Source organism: Neopsephotus bourkii, unplaced genomic scaffold, assembly GCF_033783945.1.
Source record: "Neopsephotus bourkii isolate Nb327-2 ecotype Australia unplaced genomic scaffold, CSIRO-AGI_Nbou_v1 NB_846, whole genome shotgun sequence".
NCBI lineage: Eukaryota > Metazoa > Chordata > Aves > Psittaciformes > Psittacidae > Neopsephotus > Neopsephotus bourkii.
Window position 1 is genome coordinate 1,180,428 of NW_026901342.1, and position 21,316 is coordinate 1,201,743.

The window sequence follows — 21,316 nt, forward strand, 5'->3', positions numbered from 1 at the left end:
CTTTTTTCCACCTCTCAGACCTAATCTATTACCTTTTTCTTAATATTAGAATCTCCTTTTCTGAAGTTTAGTGATTACTCAGCCACTTCTTGGCATCTTATGTTCTCTTCAGATTGAGAATTGAATTATATTCTAGTCGCTAATATTTAGTGTCTGCCATACTGTGAATTCTTAAATTACTTCATGCAATGAAATTTGTATTTCTGTACCAAGGGTTAGAAGACCAGGTAAAAATTGTCCTGTCTCTGAAGAATTTCTAGTTCTCATTAGAGAATAAGGGTCTGGTATTAGTATTATAGGAATAATACTTTTCAGAAAAGGGTTCTGCCACTTTCTTGGCTGGAAAATTTGCCTTCTCTTTCTCACTCAGAAGGCACAAGTGCCATATTATTGATCAACCCCAAAACTCCATAAACAGTAATCTCCCGTAGGTAGTTTATGGATAGAAAAGTTTGAGCTGAACTATTCCTCATTAAAATGGAAGCTAAGACTAATCACTGATTAAGCAAAATATCATTCTTTTTGTTACTTTGTTTTTCAAAACCAACGAAAATGTTCTTCCCTAAAAGAAATGGACTTCAACCAAATTGAACAAAACTTCTTTTTTCTTTGTAAATGAAAAAAGTTTGGACTTGCCTTTCAATGTTTATTAACTCCTTAAAAAAGTGCACTTAGAAAGGACTGAGCATTTTATAGTAAAGAATGACCAATAAAGTAATCCTGGTTTAATAATCTAGGAGCTAGTATCCTTTTGAAGAAAGGATTAAGATCAAAGCTGTTTGTTATTACTAAAAACTAGCTATAGGTTGCTTTATCCAAAGTCATCTATAAAAGATCCAGACATTTCTTTTAGTTGAGTCAACAAATAATCCCTTCCTTTGATTAACTAGACTAGTGGAAATTTATTTGTCTCACTCATATCTGCCACCTTTTATACTTCCTTTCTGTGGCTTAAAAGGTTACTTGCTTGGGAAGTCACTGTTAAGCCTTTACAACTGTATTTCATTCACAGGTGTTCCAGTGACTGATGTAATGGCTAAATTTACAAGGCCTTAAAGTAATAATGAAGTTAGTCCCAATCATCCTTCTCTCCAGTCAAACTCAAAACTAACTTGTGTTAGTAACTAGACCATGATTTTTTTATTGGCAGCAGTGTGATTCAACTCTCTCAGCTCCTACTTTTAGTATACTTCATAGAGTGAGTAGAAAAATGAAACATGATACCCATGTGACAGCTACACATTTCCTGTGACAGCTACATCTAATCACAATTAGGTGGCAGAAATCATGCAAAATGGTACAAGGCAGAAAGGAGGAAGAGGTGTGATGCTTCTTTGGAATACCCATCACTAGGATACTATTGTCCCTACCACCAAGTAAAAAGGCTGAAAATATCAGAGAACTCATCTTTAAAATCTCTGCCCATGCTCTCCAAAGACAACACAAATTACAAAGGACATTATAATTATTACTCTCTATTATTTGTATGATAGTAGAATCTGGAAACTCTAAATCAGATTGGGAGGCCCACTGTGCTAAGAACAGTGCAAGCACACAGCTGAGCAATCTTTGCCACTAAAAGCATACCATCTACCTGAGCTAGGCTGTAATAGGCAAGCACAGCAATCACAAGGGGGAGGGAAAGGCAAATATCCCTAAGAAAATGCATTTACAATGCCCAAATAAATGAACACTTCTACCCTTCCTGCTCCTTTAGCTAGCTGGCATCACTCAGTATTTCCAATTAGTAACACAGAGGAAACAGATCTTCAAGAATGATTTGAGGGACAGAATTTTTATGGATGATAGGATTTTTTATGGATGATGACTGTTAGGTTGCTCCAAGGAAGGAAGGAACATAAAGGTGGGAAAAGCAGAAGTGCCAAAAGTACAGGGCTGGGATAAAAGGCAGTATGACAAAAGAAGGTACACAAATATGTCTGTACTACTGATATGAAAAGAGGTGCTCCACAGAGATAGGTCCTTCTCATAAATGTCAAATGATCAACAGGAATTACAATCTTATGTCACAGACTGCAAAATACACCTGAATGGGGCAGTAGTGTAAAATATCCAGTTTCCTCCAGAAGTTTCCACAGCATTTCTATTCCCATATTCCCCGTGACTGCAGGAAACTGTACCCTCATTTTTAAGTAAGCCTGTAGTAGCACTACTGGTGTTATGAAAAGGCAAGCCAATCCAATCCAGCATGCTTTTTATTTGAGTTTCGAGTTCATTCCAGATGCCAGGATTTCTGGCTGCCCTGGACAAGACCCAAAACACATACAGATTTGTAGATGAAATGAATTACCACGCTGGCTAGTCTGTTTATACTGTAAGTGACTGACACTCAGTCCTCACCTGCTAGCCAGCATGTATTCCACTAACAAAGTCTTTGTTTTATTACTCCTGGTAGAACTCCAACTTAGGGAGAAAGTTCTCCCTCCCCTTCCTCATTGTTAGCTTTCAAATCAGTGTTCCTAGTTCTCCTTCAAAACAGCACTGCTTTTTGTCCATATGGTAGAAGTTATGAGGTGGTGTTGGGCAGCGTATATAATTTGTGACAGAAGGTGATTTTGATCAGTATTTTTTTCAGTTTTCTCTCCCTACTCCATGCCTCGAATATATTGGTTTTGTAAATGCCTCAGAGTAAGACTGCTTTACTTCCCTTTTTACAGTATTTTTCCCTTTCTGTTCTTGGATTCTGTTGGAAATGCTCATGTATAAACTGCTTTTCCACGGGGTAGGGATTATGTTTTCTTTCTGTTTTGCTGAGCACAGGAGCCGTTTAAATGTTGAAATCAATGTATCCCGATTCTCTCTCCTATGAAGTGTTAGTGCTCCTAAATCTGTTTCTTGAATGTATGGGAAAGATGGCAAATAGCACTTACATTTTAGCAGAAAAGTACCTTCTGTGTAATTTATTATCACGGGTACAATACATATTGCTGTGTACAGATCTTCCCTGCCTGAAAAAGATTTCTGTACTTCCATAAGACACCCATGCTGATTTTGTACATTGTTTATTGGGTGTTCTTTAAATGAAGGAAAAAATTAGCCTTGTTGAAAGATGTGTACTAAGAAGGGACTATCAAAATAAGGCTCCACTGTGTAACAATAATTATGAATTATTAATTTTGTTTTTTATATTCTTTACAAAATGTAAATATAAGCAACAAAGAACTGCATGAAAAGGAATGCAAAGAACTACTTCACTGGTGAATATGACTCATTTAACTGACTATCGAACTCTCTCACTGGTAGATGATTCATGTTGGTGCATGTGAGTGAAAAGACTTTTTGCTAAACATCTGTGTTTCTGGTTGTCAAGTATAATAACATTCTTTACAAAACATGCCTAAACCAAATAAAGTTCCCAGTTTGACATCTTTTTGTCTCATCACAATCTATTTTCTAAGAGGATTTTAATCCAGGCTCCTTAGACTGGATTTTTCTGGCAACTGTGTTTTTTTGAAAAAAGGACAGACAAGAAAACAAGCAAGCAAGCCTTGACAAACAGCTCATTTTCTCCTTTGCAACAAACCCATCAACCTTCCTGCTAGCTCCTTTTTTTCTCTTTCCTCTTAATCAAGGAGATTTAAATAATTAAAATACATTAAAATTTTCCTCTCCAATGGGCACCAATCCTTTGGAAGCCCTCACTTCTTACTGGAAGAAAGAAAGTTTAAGTTCCTGCAGTTTAATAGCACTGAGATCATTAAGGGATGTTTAAAGCAGGCTCAAGAGCTACACCACTACCAGTCTAGAATAAACAGACATGCTGGATACCCTTCTTGGAAATAAACAATTTACATATTTGTAAGTGCTCCATGTGGCCAAAGAAGCAGACACAATGGTGCATATCAGAGACCTCTGTGTCAACAAAGGGAAAAATCATGGCAGCATACTTGAAAGACAGTACCTGCCACTGAAACAAAAGATAAAACTCTCCTGACTGCTATGGAAAGAAGAAACTGGGCTTCTTTACCAAACTGTTCCCCAATGAACCAAACACGGCAAAAGTCAATATGACTTCATGAGATGCAGATTTCTGAGCAAGAGGGTTGACCAAGGAGCAACAGGAACATACCTGGATCAAATTAGCTTTATATATGTAGGTCTCACATGGGATAAGAAGGTTTGAGAGAGAGGCACCAACAAGAGCTGGAACTGCAGGTGTCTCAGTACTTTGAAATGTAGGACTCACTATTAGCTGATGCTCTGTTGAAAAGGTACCACCTGCAACCATTAGAAGTGCAACATCCTATAAATCTGACTTGAGTGAACAAGAAGTCCTAAAGGTATAATGTACAACAAGGGGAGCTTTCAGCCCTGGAACATTTGAACTTATGGTTCTCTAGATAACCTCAAGTCAACAGTACTCAGGGTAGAAGAGTGACACAAATTAGTTCCAAGAAAATGAAAGTAGTCAGCCCAACTGATCATCTCCATATATACATTTTTCTAAGCAAGTCAGCACCACTTTCTAACCACTCCATTAGAAAGACTGGATAATTTATCATCACCCTCACCAAGGACATTTAAATTTCACCTGTCACCAAAGGAGACCTCTGGTTGACTCTCATGCTTTCAACATCAGATCTACTACTGAAAGCATTTGGAAAAGTGTAAAGAAATATCAGACATCCCTGAAAGTTTATTTCAGCTATCTTCTGCAAACAGGAAAGGTGTGGATTTGTAGCCTGAAGATGACTCTGCCCTCTTCAGGAGATGAAAAATGTGTTTTTCTAGTACTCAGTTGGCCTCCATCAGGCAGGGAAGATGTGAATTCAGATCAGAGTAATGTTTCTGGAGCTGACCTACTCAGGCTGAAGTGTTCTTAGCATGGAAAAACACAACTGTTTTATTTTCCATCCATGAATGCAAGGGATCACATCCAGTATGGGAACTGGGTAATCTGAAGCTATGGGTAGGAAATAGTGGAGTAAGGTACTTTCTTCTGAACTTGCTGCCACTGAGGACTTATTTACAGGAACACTGATGAACAGTTTCAAACTGAAAGTCAGTGAAGACCTGGTTACTTTGCCGACGTGTAGGCAGAAGGACAATGTAATATAGGAATCCCATTGGTAGGTCTGCACATCCGTGCATTTTTTTGGCCTGTGCTGCCACTGGCTCATAGATGAGGCTGACATTCCTGCTGATTTCCACTACCAGCCTCCCTCTACATTGTATCCCCTATGACAGGTTCTTCATAAATCCTTCACAGTCACTCTCAGAATTTACTTATCATTACTCACTATCTATGTATTTTCTTGGAGAAGAGCATAACATAGCTCATTCTACTCAAAGGTAAATGGAATTATACACACAATGATGCACAAAGAAATTAAAAAATGTATTTTTGATAAATTCGTAGAAAGCAGGAAAAAACCACATAAAACTGGTTTTTTTTTAAGTATTTCCTGAGTCAACACTGTTTCGGGGTAGGAAGGATGGCTACAAGACCTGGAAAGGAGAATCAGCATAAGAAAGGAAAAATAATCCCACAGAATTTTAACTGTGCCAGTACAGTGTAGCAATTCTTTTGTTCACATTTCAGAAGCAGTTACAGTATTGCCAATAAAAAGCCAAACCAAAGCAATGTTAGATGCACCAAATCTATTACAGGGACAAGAATGGACTAGGCCTCCTCTGAATGGTCATCTCTGATCTACATTTCATTTATCATATGTTTCCTGTAGGTTTTAGGGGTTACAGAAAAATCTCCATTTGCCCTATTTGATTAGGAATGCCTTAAACAGCCATTTTTCGCATCAGTTCTTTTCGTATCACTTTTAATTATGAACACACATATAACCTGAAGCTAATTCCATTGAAGCATACTAAAAAGTACAAAATATAATAATTTTGCCTAAAAAAGGTTTCATGAATATGTTGTTTGCTTCTGACCAGTGACAATTTACTATTTTTCCTGTTTCCCTTTGTATTTCTGATGTTCACTCGAAAGATGAAACAACTTGAATCTGCTGTACTTCCTCTCTTGTCAGCCTGAAACCATGTAAGACAGAACTTCCATTCACTTTTATGCAAAATTCTGACTCAACTTTCATTTGTATGGAAGTTTTCTATTTGCACAAAAATTTCTTCGTGGTCAGCAATAACAGAAAATCAGATTAAGAGAAGGAAATGAAAGTTCAAAGGTTTAGAAAATAAAGACTTCAAAATGAACACATACACTTGAATATTTTTCCTAGAGCTCTAAAATTATTTGCTCTGGCAGTCTAATTCCCATTACTGCAGAAAAGGACATTTTGGTATAATGACTGGAGAAGTGAGTGTTAAAATCCCATCAGTAACTACAGTCACAGCTTGAACAGCGAGTTTTTACTCCAAGCAGACAAATGCAGCTTAGATATTTATTAAGATTTCAGTTATTTCAAGGAATTGCTGAAACACCAGTTTCCCCAAGGTAGTATGCTCTGTGTCTTCTGACTAAAGCCAACGGTACTACTCTCCTCTTCACCATACTACTCTATTTAACTGTAACACATTTTAATGTTCACCTATACATGAACAGAGACAATCTATGTAATACTGCATTACACATTTGTTAAACTCTCCAGTGATACAAACAAAAGATTTGCAGTTCCTAAGAACTACAGGATATTTTACCCACAACTGATCCCACATTTTCTTTCAAATTAGAATTCTAATTGCTTAGCATTTTATGAATACAGTTCATAACTACAGATGGGAAACACTGAAATTCACAGGTTTTTTTAGTTACTAATTATATATCTGAATTTCTCTCTCTTCCCTAGTCTCCTTAATTTTTCATTGTGGTAGATGCAAAATACGTTCTGCTTTGAATCTAAAAATCAGACGCATATTTTCTTTCATACAAAAATGAAATAGCACACTATATGACCTGCTCTAAAATTTGCCTACATTTTCTGCTTCTCTGTGGATTGCTGCTGCTGAAGTAATTTGTATTAGATGTGACACCGATCAGTACTACACTGATGGCAGATTCCTTCAGTTCGTTAAGAATTTATCCTGGTCAGTTCACTCATATTGACGTTTTCATGACTGGGTTTTATGTTTCCATTCTCTGTAATGAGATTAAGAAGAGTGCCCTCCCCCAGTCCAAACTCAAACAATCTCACAGATATCCTCATATTAAGATTACACATTAGTGTGCAAATAGATTATTTTTTCAAGCTAGGATGAATCAAAAAGACCCATCATTAGTGATCTAAGTTATATTTTGTTTCACTTTCTTCACAAAAGGAGTATTTGACACTGAAACTCAGAATTATATTCTCTCAGTTCTGGACTGGAACACTCAAGTCTTTACATCAGTTATGCACTTGAGGGATGTAACACAGCTCCTGCAATGACTATTAACTCTGTGGTCAACAACTTTTTAAACATCTCTGGATAAAAGCCAAACAGTTTCTACGATGCAAAACATACCTAATTAGGCCTCTTGTCCTTCCTAAAGGGTAGAGAAAGATTGATACTTTCTTCTAGGTCCTGGGATCTTCTCCAGCTATTCCTGTCCCAGGTCTATAAAACCACTGGCTTTGGTGATACTGCCAGGGTGGTGATGAACCCATACAGCCTTGGCCAACCCTTGGTCAGCATCAATGGCTGGAGCAGAACTGCTGGTATGACCCTCTGCACTTAATCCTCCCTAGTCTCCTACTTACTCAGGAGAGTTGCAAAGGTCCCGCTGTCTCCAGCCCAAACAGTTCAGGGTAAGAGGAGCTGAAAGGAAGGAGTCCTGCCTCTGGCTTTTCTGTAATGATTTGAACACATTCAAAACTACGGTTTCATTTTCAGAAAACCTTGTAGGAATCCTTATTATTGTAAAACATAACTGGAGCACTTAATATCTCTAAGAGAACCTAATTGGTAGCTGACCTCATCAGCCCAGGTTCTCTACTGTCTACAGCTGGAAAGGGCTTGTATTTATATTATGGGTTATTTCAGCATTTGTGAATTGTTACCAATATTATTTTTAGGTCATCTTTGTCTAATTGTTTAGCTTCAGGTTTTTTTTAGGTTGGAAAATGTACTTAAGTTCAAAATCCTGGATGCTTTGGCAGCACTGTCTTAAAAACAGAAAACCTGACATTTGACTCTGTAATGTACTAGGGGAAAAAAAAAATAGGAGAAAAGGCAACAGTAGCTCCCATGGCACTCCTGTATCCTCTTAACATTTTCTTGTAACTATACTGTTTTATAGATGAAACTGTCACTGCAAAAATGACAAATATAACACATGAAAGAACAAAAATGGGCAATATATCATGAGTGACACTCCAGCCCACTGAAATGCATTCAACTGGTGATGCACAAAGTAGGAAGATTTCCTCTTGCTTTGCATTTTGCCCAGCTGAGCAAGAGGACTAGAATCCTCGAACAACCAGTGCAACAATTTCTAGAATCATCATGTAAAAAACAGGCTTAGAATTTCACTTTGGAGAGTCAGATCCATTCTCACTCTGCTTTCCTCATCACTTGGCCATGCAACAGCATCATAATATGGCTTGGATATTACACCACCCTGGTGCAATATCAAAGGTGCTTGCTTTCCCCTGTATAACTGTTGACAGCTCCCACTGATATAAATGCTGTACAGAAGAATCGAGAGAAGAATAAACTCATAAAATGGTGTATTCAACCTGCAGACAAACAAATCGGCATATAGTTTTGTCGCTACAGAAAGAACTGTAATCTCAACTAGGAAATCATGACTTCTCCATTACACAAAATAGCACTTCAAGTTTCAGCATGTCAGAATACATCTAAATCAGTGTTACATGGTTCAGGATGGAGAAAAATGAATGTGAATGTCTGTCCAGTCGATGTTGCTATACCTCAAATTCATTGTAAAGGACAAGGAACTTGGTAAACAGGAAAACATTCCTTCTCAAATTCTCGTTGTTTTTTGTGTTAATAAACAAACTGTATTTTCAGTAATGCAGTATTAATCTGGAATAAATCCCTTGACATAAAGAAAATCCAGTGAGGTTGCAATTTAATCAATCAATGATTTCAGTTGCTTTTTTCCCCTTTTACAGTGGAACGACTAAGAACGGAACCTGACCCAGACTACAGCAATAAATTTTGCTCTGTATTAAATACACGGTGTATTTTATTATGTTACTAACTTCATAAGGGAGAAGAAACTCTTTGAGATTATTTTATGTCACATTTAACATGGTTATAAAATATGCTGCTCATCTAGACCTTAATGTATGTTAGGTAAAAAGAATTTAAGCTTTAAGATTGCCACCATCTTTTTTTAAAAAGAATTCTTCCCAATTCTTAAATATCATTCATTCTGCAAAACTTCTGACATATCTTGCTGTATCTGATTTCTACCAAGAATTTAATCTACAAAGAGTGTACATTACAGAACTCTCTCTTCCAGCTGCATGTGCAATTAACAATGGGTGGTAAAAAAGGGCGTTCTATGGAAATCAGTCTTAATAATATCCAGTAAAGTAGTGGCTGCTCCACTAAATCACAAATGGAAATACTTTAATTTAAATATAAGTAGCTCAGACATATTTCAACAATTAAGAAAATTCCTGAAAGAATGAACACCCTAATCATAATTCCAAGCATGCTATTTTATCAGAATGCAGACAGAACAAAACAGATGAGGGCCAAGTGAATACCAAATACGGACAATTTAAACCTAATACACGAAGTGTCTCTTACAAAATAGCGAAGCAAACTGCAACTGCTTTCAGGCTTTCTCAAAAACATGGATTTGTTACTCAACTTTAAAGTCAAGATCATACAGTCACTTATGCATGTGCTAAGTTTTTTGTTAACCTGCTACATGATTTCAACCACTCTGTTAAAGTGTATTTGTTTATGAAAACATGGAGATGGTCTCGTGGGGACTATTGTGCTTCTTGTACACATAGTCTTTTCTCCTGGCTGACAGATGGTAGATGGATATTCTTGCTATATATTTGAAGATAGAATCAACTGTGTGAATTTCAAGTGAGTTACCTTTTGTAAGGTTAACACTGAAAGCTAAACACTATTCCCCAAAATTCCCCAGATTTCAATTCCTTAGTTACTAAGTTAGTGCATCAGTGATAATTTGCCTATTTTGTTTTGTAAGAATTAAAATCACACAGTTGCCTTTACAGCATGTTGTATTATACTATAACTTAAGAACAACTACGTTGTAGGTATTTAAGTGCAACTGCAAGGAAAAGTTCCCTTTGCTATAGGCTGCAAAGGAGTATTGAAGGACTGGTTGTCAAGATACTTAAGGCAAATAGCAGGTAATCCTATAAAGGGAATTCACACTGTTTTTGTATGTAAAGGAAGGAGAAAAGAAAAACAAAGATGAACTAATTATGCATTGTTTATAAACTGCACCCATAAAGGCCAGGATGCATTGATGACAAGTGTGGAGGAAATGAGTGCCATTAGAGTTGTTTTGAAAGCTGAGCTGTATTTTCATGATCTTTCTGAAGAAGATTTTTCAAAACTGGTAACAGTATTTAGGAATGCAGCCATGCTTCCCCCTGTCCAGCCCAGATCCTGTAAAACTCCATTAGGAAAATCTTTGGATTCCTCATGGATACTGCCAATACCTTCATTGCTGTACTGCGATATGGTAGAAAAGCCTGCCTAATGTATCCCTACAAAGTATGTCTCTGTAGAAAAACCACAAATTGCTGTTGCTGTCATGGGACCAACCATGTGGGCTGGGTGAGGTTTTTTCATTCCCTATTGCATTTGTGGCAGCTTGAGAAAGAGTCTTTCAAGTATGAAAAGTTGTTGTGAAAATGATGAGAGGATTTCAGAGGCTTTTAAAATACATTTCACAGAGAGCCATAAATGCTGTTTGCATGTATCATTTGATTTGTTTCTTTTTCAGTATAAAATTATTTTCTGGTAGAACAGATCTATTTATTTATTTATTTATTTATTTATTTATTTATTTATTTATTTAAAGGAAATTAAAGTCACATATCTGACAGACAGCCACAGAGTGCCAATGTTATGAGCCATTAGTGACAAAGCAAACAAATACTTTGCTGGCTATCTTGTGTTAGTTATGTCTGTAAACTTATTTGAATCTTTTAATGAAGAAATCAAAACTCATTGAAGTTCGAGGCTATGGAAGAGATGTTCCTTCTCTCTTCAAAGATTTATTTGTATTCTGAAGTAAAAAAAAAATCAAGCTATAAAAATGTATGCGGATTGAGCATTAAGAAGAACCTGGCATCATTTAAATATGTTGTTTTGGTTAGTTCATATGTTACTACATAACACAAATACACATACAACAATTCTGTCTTGATTGACATGGCAACTTGGCCATTATGGATCACTCAGCTTTGTTATTATAACACATAGCCCAGTATTAAAGCTGTAACAGATGTGTCACAAATCCTGTTATCACAGACTGAATCATTTAACTGTTTCTTATTGACTATGCCAGTATCCAGATTCTGAGCATCTGAACTCCTCTTTGACCCTTAGACATGCTGATAGCAACATTTACATGCTTCCCAAATAACTATGCCAGTATTCCTGATAAAAGGCAAAAATTTTATCATATGCTAAATACTGATGAACTAGGTTTTAACTTCTTTTGTTACATATTCCATCAAACTCACCTTAGATTCTAGAGATTTAATGCTCTTTATGTTTGGAAATAAAGATTTCTAAATCTCTTAAAACCTTTATTCATGTGAGTATTTTCTGACTAAATGAGTACTTTCCCCAAGTTCATAAAGATTCACTGATACATTCTGAACCAGCCTTCAAGCCACACACAGACTAATAACTATCTTGCATACTGATTTTATGTTGACAATTAGATTTGAAAACCTTACAGTCTCATTCATTCACATATGTGACCTGCTAGGTTATTTTTAGTCCCAGAACTCATGTATGACATAATTAAAAGTGAATTAATTTTATTTCTTTATTTTGATTTTCTGCATATTGAAATGTTGCCAGAAAATATGATCTTCCCAACATTCTGTAGTAAAAAAATCCAACCCATTAATGCAAGATCTTTGTCCTAACTTACACATACAAATCTTGAGCCTAAATGATTTAGAAATTCTAGTGTCTGGATCTATTAAAAGAGAAAAAAAATAAACAGGTGCATAGATATATATCTATATTTAAACTGTCATTTAATTTATGGATGGAGCAAGTCTAGTTTGCTTTACAACATCAGGCTTGAAGGAACATTCCACAGATCACACACACAATGGGCACATGCAGCGGAGTTGGAGATAGAGGGATGCGTGTGTAAGTTTTGGTGCCAACCACACCACTTAACTTAATGGAGCTGAAGAAAAATGTAAAAACAAAAAGAGACTTTTAACATAGGAAACTATTCATGAGCAGAGAATGAAGAAACTGTCAGGGAAAAGGAGCCAGAGAAAATGAGACAAAATGGGCATGATGACTTGTCTATACTTGAACATCTGACCTGTTAGTTGGTCGTCGCCTGCAGCAGGGGCGATGCGAATGTATGGTGTTGTAAGCTGAGTCACGATTATCGCAGCTAAGGCAAAGGAAGATTTCCAGGTCAGCATGCATGAGGGAAAAAAAAGCCAGACTGAAGCTAGGCCAGCAAAAAGAATCTTGGTCAATAGTTTGTTGTCTGAACTTCTTACAGAGAAACCAAAAAAACTCCCACAAGTTCTTTTTTATGTTCAGTTGTTAGTTTGGTTATTCTGCAAATTAATAAGCTTTCATATGTGACTTTCTGAAAATTAATAAGCTTTCATATGTGACTTTCATTCAGGAAGAGGACTAAGGCACATTACTTACATACAATGCATTTAAGGAACTGAAGACTCTTTGGCTCTGCTAGTCACAGCACTGGTCTTTCTAAATGAAAGCTAACTGCTTATTCATCTTACTTTAAGTATTAAGTTTTCCAAGTAATCTGAACTAGCTTCACTTCGTTTTCCAGTTCGTAATAGTACATTTTTTCTAGAATTATTTTTAAAGGTAATTTTCATGCATTTTTGAGCTAGGTAACATTCATTTTTCTTGTATCCACTTGGGTCTTTGTTTTGAAAATGCACACGCTGCATGTATACTTAACCTTCAGCATACAGAGAATAACCACTGCGAGTTGGCACGTTTTTAGCTAGGTATGTATGTAACTCTTCAGGGTCTGAGTTTCAAGTTCATGTTTTGCCAACTGAGACAAGAAAACAGCCGAAAAACCTGAATTGTTTGTGTGCCTGAAGTAGTCAGACTTTTGTGTCAGAGCTGTAACAATCATTAACTAGTATAGATTACTCTTACCATGGCTGACATTAATAAATTCTTGTATTCCCTTGTTTGCCAGCAGTTCTATGATTGCCTCTATGGTTAAGCACACTATGATACATATATATTAAGGAATATAAAAAAAATTAAAAGGTCAGGTCCAACATGATGCAGCTGGAGAATGATGCAAAGAAAAAATATTGGAAAATTAAGGACAAAATTATATGAAAGATCGCTCATTTACATAGAACAGCCTGGGTGCTATTAGAAATGTGGCAATGAGTGAGGAAAATAGATCATCCACCATCTGCAGACAATTAAACGCAAAACTGCTGCTGCATAATATTTTGAAATATCCCTCTGCAACACTGAAATGCAGTGTTGATAATAGCTGCTAGAGTACTGTTGCTATTGAATTTAAAATATTATAATATCCTTTCCTCTCTAATAATTAATAAAAGCCTTCCAATATTGCAAAATTAGAACAATGATGTCTCCCTCGAGAACTGGATTCCTTGGAGGTAACCAAGATGTTTCTATCCAGACAGTGTTGTAAACCACATCAGGAAATATACCCTTAATACATATCACAAAACACCACAAAGTTAATAGGAATAGACTTGGAGCAGTTTTGGAATGTTTTCAACTTTGTCTGCTGAGATTTTACAGTCATTTAGCTTGAAGAAAGAGTAGGTATATGAAAGCCATATTTCAAGCAAAATACAACCTTTATTACCACTGGTACAAAAAATATCGTCCTGATTCTTGTTTGTTTGTTTGTTTAATTATCTTATAAAATATAATGGGAATGGAAACCCTGCAGTTTCCACATATATACACCAAATAGTCATAGAGGTCCTAGAAGCCTTTCTCCATAGACAACTAAGATCAGAAGATTCCACAGCACAGGAATATGCTGTCTGATCCTTCCCCTAGCAACCTTAGTGGCAAAGGTTCCCTCTGACTTCAGCAGAAGCAAGAAGAGAACTTTCAGCTCTACAAACCCCAATATTCTGATCCTAAATTACACTACAATCATTGCAATTAGGATTTTTATATGATCTCTAGAAGAACACATTTAACAGAGGTTTCATTTGTAAAATTGTAATGGTCACTAACCAAGAGCATTTCACAAAATGTTACATACTTGATGGAATGAAAATGTATTATCTATTATCCAGCTACACATGCATTTGACTCAGTAGAGTTAGCATGTACTATTCTAACACAAAGCCTGTCAATACAGTAACATGCTATCTGGGACACTTTGGCTCTGGTCCAACAACACAGTTTATTTTGTGCCAGCTGAGCACATACTTAACAGTAATCACATGCGTTATTCCTGTTGGCATCAACTGGAGTGAAAAGTGAAGTACATATTCAAGGATTCTGCCGGAACCAGGGCAAGAACACTCTGTATCTTTATATTACACTTACTCATTTATTTTTAGTTTAACAAAAATATAGAAAAGCCACTGAATGGACACTGCAAAACGTGGTAATAAAACAGAATCTCTATGACCTTCATAAGCTCTCAAGGGCACCAACAACTTGTAGATAAACTGGAGCTGGGATAATTAAAGAAAAGAGCTAGCAAATGATACAGCCACACTCATATCAGGTTCTGAACTCCCATACTGGTTCTGAGAACAGACTGCAAACAGGCTAACCACACATCATTAATACAGACAACTAAGCTCAGCTGGCTCAGCTGAGCAGTCTGAAGGTTGCCTTGGGTCACCTGGATCCCATGAAGGGTTGCTGATACTTTGGCAGAATTCCTTGGTGCAATCCTTGAATTCCACAGAAACGGAATTGCAGAAGCTTTTGAGAAACAAGCAGTTGGCTGCATTGTCATGTTCTGTTTTATAGGGTACACCTTATGGCACAGGCCTTTTATCCAGTAAAATATATGTATTTCTACTTTAAGACAGAATAGTTGCAATTATTATGAGATTACCCTTTGAGCTCAAAATTAGGTACATAGCTGACTTGATTAGAACCTAAATTTCCCACATCCATATTAAATTCTAGAGTACATCTGCTAACTCCAGTGGCCTACGCAAGGCTGCAGTTATTTTTGGGATCAGACCTTAATTTTAAAAAATGATTGCACCAATTTTATATATGAATGGCCTAAAGCACTCCCTTTTAGCTTTAAAACCCACCAAACTTCAACTTTTAAAGATGACAGATGCCCAGAATACAAAAATTTCAGTAATGTTATTAGTATATGAAAACTACATGTTGCACTGGAGAGCGTTCACAACCTTATTTGTAAGAAGCACTGTAATAAATAGATGGACACCTCATTGAATATTGTTACTAAGCTGTTTGGGGGGGTGTCTACAAAAGAGGGAGAGTGAACAAGAGAGAACAATTCTCTCACACCTACAGAGGTCACCATTGTAGGTGTGGTGACTTCTGACCTACAGACATTCAGCAGTTTTGCTATTTTTTCTAGTCTGTACGTGGGAAGTCCAAAAGGGGCATGGAACTCTACCTTTCTCTCAAGTATCTGTTGTCTAAAGGAAAAAAAATCTGTACAGACAGCTATGATAATATCATATTGCGATATGTCATGGCCACCATTTTATTTTTAAATATTAATATAGTTTAAATTATAATACAGGCATACAGTGCTTTACAGAAGCCCCCCAAGAAAGTTTTGCAAGGGGGGACTATAAATGTCATATAGGACATCTCTGGTTTCCAAGTCCTCAAAACAACCCCTCATATAATTTTACAGGCTTCATAAAGGTATTACAAAGTATTCTGAAACACGCTTCCAAAGCAGAAATGTATGGAGATTTGTTTAAAATAAAAGCTGCATTTCTCACACATCTATTGCCAAATGGGTGAGCTCAAAGTAGCTTGTTGCTATGGGAGCTATTCCAATCCATAAAGTTACCCTTGCTTCTCAAATGAGATAGTTAAGGTTTTCAGTCAGTCGTGTAACTGAAATAGTTGAACATCTATTAGTGATTAGGAATGCAATACTTAAGTTAAAACCCATTCATCTAATCATCTACTATGACTTCTGAGGTAATGTGTCCCACTCACAGTACCACTGGATCTACTGGAAACAAACAAAGGATTCCACTTGAATCTGTAATTAGTCTCTCATCTATATTTTATTGGGTTTTAGTTTGGATATTTGAAAAGATTTCTATGCTTAATAAGCAGTCAGTTAGTTAAATTAGAAGTAAAAATACTTCCTTTGGCTTGGAAAAACTAACAAACCAGGAACCACTTCAAACAGCCATAAAAAAAATAATTTGTCACATTAGGGAGGATCCAGCCTTTCAACAGAGGCAACTGTATGCTAAGATTTCTGTTAAGCAATGAGATTCTCATCCATCTGATTTAGATTTAGCGATGGTGGCGGAACTGTGAAGTCTACACATAAACAAAATTGTGCTGGCATCAGTTACATTAGGGATAGTCACTATGAGACATGCATGATCTCCCACAAGGAACAGTGGTACAGCGGTGAAGTAGTTTTTGCTTCCTATTCTTACCAGGCACCCAAACTGCAGGGTGGTAGTACCTGTTCCTATTCACAGCAGAACTTTCTTCCCTTTTCCTCTATTACAAACTCCAAATAATCATATAATCATACTACCCCATCACTTCTTTCTCAGGCTTTGTAGTTGCTACCAGCTAGATGTACTACAAAAGTGACACTGCAAAGGTAATGACTGACAGATCGTAGCCTCCAAAGTTCAATATATCAGCAGCACATTTATCTTTCCCTGTTTGCTGATCAAACCTACATTTAGCACTGTCTTAATTCCACAAACTTGTCTCACAAATGGTAGTATCTTGTGCTGACAGTTCGATAAATGGAGCTGATCTGCACCATGAAAATGAAGAACATGATTTCTTCACTTTTCTTTTATAAAGCAATTAAGATAATTGCTTATGAGTAAGGGGTAATTTTTCAGTATAGATGTATAAGCAGCTAGTATGAACTCTCAAATTTGCAATTTTACAACTCTATTATATATAGGAAAGTCTAAAATATTTATTGTGAGATCATATAAAAACCCACAGGATATATTTTAAAAACCTTGTGTTCAAGTAGAAAACTAAAAGTGAGTAATAAGTTAATTATTAAAAACAAACAAACAAACAAACAAACTAACTTCCTAAATCTCAACAAGAGATGCAAATTAATCACTTCAAATTCTGTAATGGTTTCAGTGATGCCTTTTATGAAATAAAACACTTCTGGAAGTTTGCAAAGATGGTGTGAAGGGAAGGTCAGCAAGCTGAAGTACAAAATATGTGACATAATATGAACATACCTTTTGTGGCTACCCTCACACAGTCGATTTTGGTTTCCTGTGTCAAATAAAGAGGAAAAAGGTCACATCATGTATTTCTAAGAAAAGAAAGTAATCCATGATTCTATTCTTAAAAGTACTGATAGAATGTCAGAAGACTGTTTATTTAATGTGCCTCATTACATATGTAACTGCTTTTTAAGCAACTTCAATGCGCTTTCATGCTATGTACATACACTGCCTGGGTATGGTACGTAAACATTTCACTTAAGAATCCTGTAAGAATGAAACCTGTATAGTCGAATATGTGAAAGATATTCACAAGAGCACAAGCAAGACTTCAGCTTTTTTACTTTAGCAACACAATGACCTTGGGAGATCTTTCTTTTTCTTACAGATAGTACAGTTTAAGGCATCATGCTAGACAATTTTAGAAAGAAAAATAATCAATGGTGTTTCACATTTCTGCACTGTCAGTACCCTGTGAAAGAGAGACCATTACAGTTTCTGGCAGAAAACATTTCCAGGCTGTCAACACAGACAGCCAAAGCTTATCAAGAATTGAAAGGCTCTGAGTAGGTCTGTCCAGGAAATGAAAAACAATTCTAGGAAGAATTAGTTCGATGAAACATGATCTGCAAAGCCCTTTTTACACACTTTTCATTTCAATCCCATCTACTTATTTTCTTTTACTGTCTGAAGAAAGGGGCAAAAAAAATAGGTTTCTAATTCAGTCAGGGAACCAAATGAGAAAATGGGTGTTCAAGATGTTACAAACTAAGGTAATAGGACAGGATGCGTCAAGATAGATGTGCTAAAATTTACAATCAAGTCTGGCTTAAATTTCACAAAGGACACCACAACATTCTTCTCTTCAAAGCAATAGAACAAAGGAGAAAAAGAAAGAAAAACAACCAAACACACTCATTGGACAGCTTTTAAATACTAAGACAGAATGGTAGTGCACTACTTTGCTTATTCACTATTGACAAAATGTGCTGTTTTCCCTCCTCCTTCCTGTAACCTTTAATCATTAAGCAATATTGCGCTAGGAAAAATGTTATTTTTTTAAAAATCAGTGTGCTAAATTTCATGGTTACTTAATTTTCTCATTAGCAACTAAAAAAGGTGTTTTAGTAGTTCATGCCAGTCATCTTTTTACACACTGTGTAGATAACCACACCTGTCATATGACTTACCCCATTGGCTCTGCTAGCAGCTTGAAAATAGATGCTGTAGCTTTTATGAGGAAGAAGAGGGGTGTTCCAGAAACCACTGTAGGTTTTGTTATCACCAATAGTAAAAGGCTGAGCAGCTTGTAAACCATTGGCTGGAAACTCTGCAGCAAAGTAGTACTGGGAATTCAAAAGTGAGGCATTCTGGAAATGAATGGGCACTGGGTAGCACTTCAGGATTTCAGTTGTCTTTTTGGTCCTCCGTGGGCGTTCTTCTTCAACAACTATTTGATAGACACTAAGAGTGTATAAAGGAACAAAAAAGAAACACACAGGTTATTTTAAGACTTGGGCAGTGGACTCATTCTCAAACCATATTAGCATGCCAGTATTTATGAAAAAAAAGAACGGTTAAAAGCAAAGGACACAGGAAGAAAATGTCATTTTGATATTCACAAATTTGTGGAATAGATTCATGCTTTCAAATAAATTAAGTTTGTTTTGGAAAAACAAATCTAGCCACACACACCACAGTTTTTCATTCCAGCAAATGCACAAAACACTTTCTTATCCTAACTATTGCACAGAAAAAGCTTCCTGGATTAGTGCTAAAATGTGAATTATGTATTGTTTTGTTCACAGAAGTAAGTATAAGGCTGTAGATTCCATTCTTTAACCTGTTTATCTTGTTTAAAGAAAATTGAGTTACTAGTAAGACAAAAATGAATAAATTACAGAGAGACAGGGAATAGTATTTGCTTAACTGTTGACATTATAATTACTTACAAAAGCACACAAAAGTACAGTTTTTTTAAATTTCAGTGGCATACTGATTGTCGCTGAGCAAGAATAAAACACTTTGATGGAAGTTATTTTCACTCAGCAAAAACTTTTACACATCTGAAAGATAACCATATTTTTAAGTGTTTCTGCATTCTGCAAAGCAGTTTCCACTTCCATTCTTTGCTAGACTGGGACCTAAAGGGAGCAGTCCATCCTTCTTCATTGTAAAGGTGTTATGGACATTCAAGCAAGAACAAAGAAATTGTGATTTCTGCTGTATATGCAAACAGTGTAATCATTATACCCTTGCAGTTGCTGTAAAACCTGAGTCAGTGCTTTCAAATTTGTGAAGTGGGAAGTCCATGTCTCTAAAGAGGACTGGCTTGCAAGTTTATTGCTTCACTGGGGACCAGTGATTCTTAATCATTATTTGTCTCCTGGAATCTTGAAAAGCAAGTCAGTATAGGTAACTGATGTTAAAGTGTCAATGTGTCCACATTTTTGCACATCATCTACATCTAATAACAATTTATGATGTTTCAGGTTGATAATTCATAAAAAAGCAGCATTCTCTGCATATGGTATGTTTCTTAAAGTTCAAATATCCACTGCGTCAGACATACTGTTCCCATTCCATCATATGTAGGCACACAATTATGTTGCAGAAGGCTCTGCCCAAAGTACAGGGATGTGTGGCACGGTCCCCCGCAGGTCTCATTCTGGAACTAACAGGGCTTACTGGCTTAGTCATATCACTGCACAGCTATGGCTATTCCCCTTCCAAAGGCAAATCTGGTTTAGAAATAAAAGGGATGACTTTGTGCAGTCACCAATTTGGCTCACAGCAAGCGAACTACACCTTCTGGGGCTCTTGTTAAACTCAAGCTGCTTTGAGTGCTGACATACAGCTCTCTAGCTCTTGCACCCTCTGGAGCCTTACTGACTCAGTGCACAGCCAGACTAACACTGCTTCTAGACTCAAGCTGCCTTTGCATGTTTAGATAATGCTGAGAGATTGAATAATGGCCTATCAGTGGAACTGCTCGAAGTCAGGTTGGACAGGGCTTTCAGAAACCTGGTCTAGTGAAAGATGTCTCTGCCCACAGCGGGTGTGTGTGTTTGCCTTGATTACCTTAAAAGGTCCCTTCCAACTGCAACCATTCTATGATTCTGTGTTTCTACCACAGCATGATGCTAAGTCTGTGTAGCCTTCATAGCTGAGTATCAGCAAGAGGCAGAAGAATGCCTGTTCTCTTGGTCATCTTACTGGGTTTTTTTTTACCAGACCTACTGATCATGAGCAACAGATCCTTGCTCGCTATGTTTTTAAGATCTGTCATCTCCACTAGGAGATGTTGCACTTCCCATGTTCACAAAAAACGCCCAGAAAGTTAACACTGAGAATGCTTAATACCTCTTCTGCCTGATTTAGACTTTCACCATGGTGGCAATTTAGCCTAAAGTTAAGATACTTAAATTTTAGTGTCTTCATGAAGATGTTTATACATCTATAAACTCTTACTACAGACACTGGAGACCTATTCAGCCCAGGCAACAGATCTTCAAGACCTGACCAGAGAGGGTCTATTTTGGGGTTCAACTCATTGCTTTCTAAGCTCCACTTGACTGTATTTAATAACTAAATACTCAGCTCACATGTAGACATCTACAAGTGGCCTATGTAAATTTAGAAGTTTTAATCTATGCTGAACCCCAGGAATAAATTTAACCATGTTTATGTTTGGTATAGTCAGGAAGACAAACAAATGTCTCTAGGGTCCACCTGAAGGCCACCGTCTGCACATTTTGCAGCTCTGT

At 36.7% G+C, this 21,316-nt stretch overlaps 1 protein-coding gene across 12 annotated transcripts in view; it reads right to left on the minus strand.

Annotated features, from left to right (window-relative positions):
• The window catches only part of PTPRM (protein tyrosine phosphatase receptor type M), a 464,510-nt gene that overhangs the window by 162,549 nt on the left and 280,645 nt on the right, over positions 1-21,316 (minus strand). For 8 of the 12 annotated variants that reach the window (XM_061356320.1, XM_061356317.1, XM_061356324.1 and 5 more), the window contains 3 exons: positions 18,740-19,013; positions 17,562-17,598; positions 12,458-12,532 (listed from right to left, as the gene is read on the minus strand). In XM_061356320.1, the coding sequence (XP_061212304.1) occupies positions 12,458-12,532; positions 17,562-17,598; positions 18,740-19,013 (386 nt within the window). The remainder of the gene's footprint in view (positions 1-12,457; positions 12,533-17,561; positions 17,599-18,739; positions 19,014-21,316) is intronic. The other 4 variants (XM_061356322.1, XM_061356327.1, XM_061356326.1 and 1 more) reach the window with 1 other exon arrangement.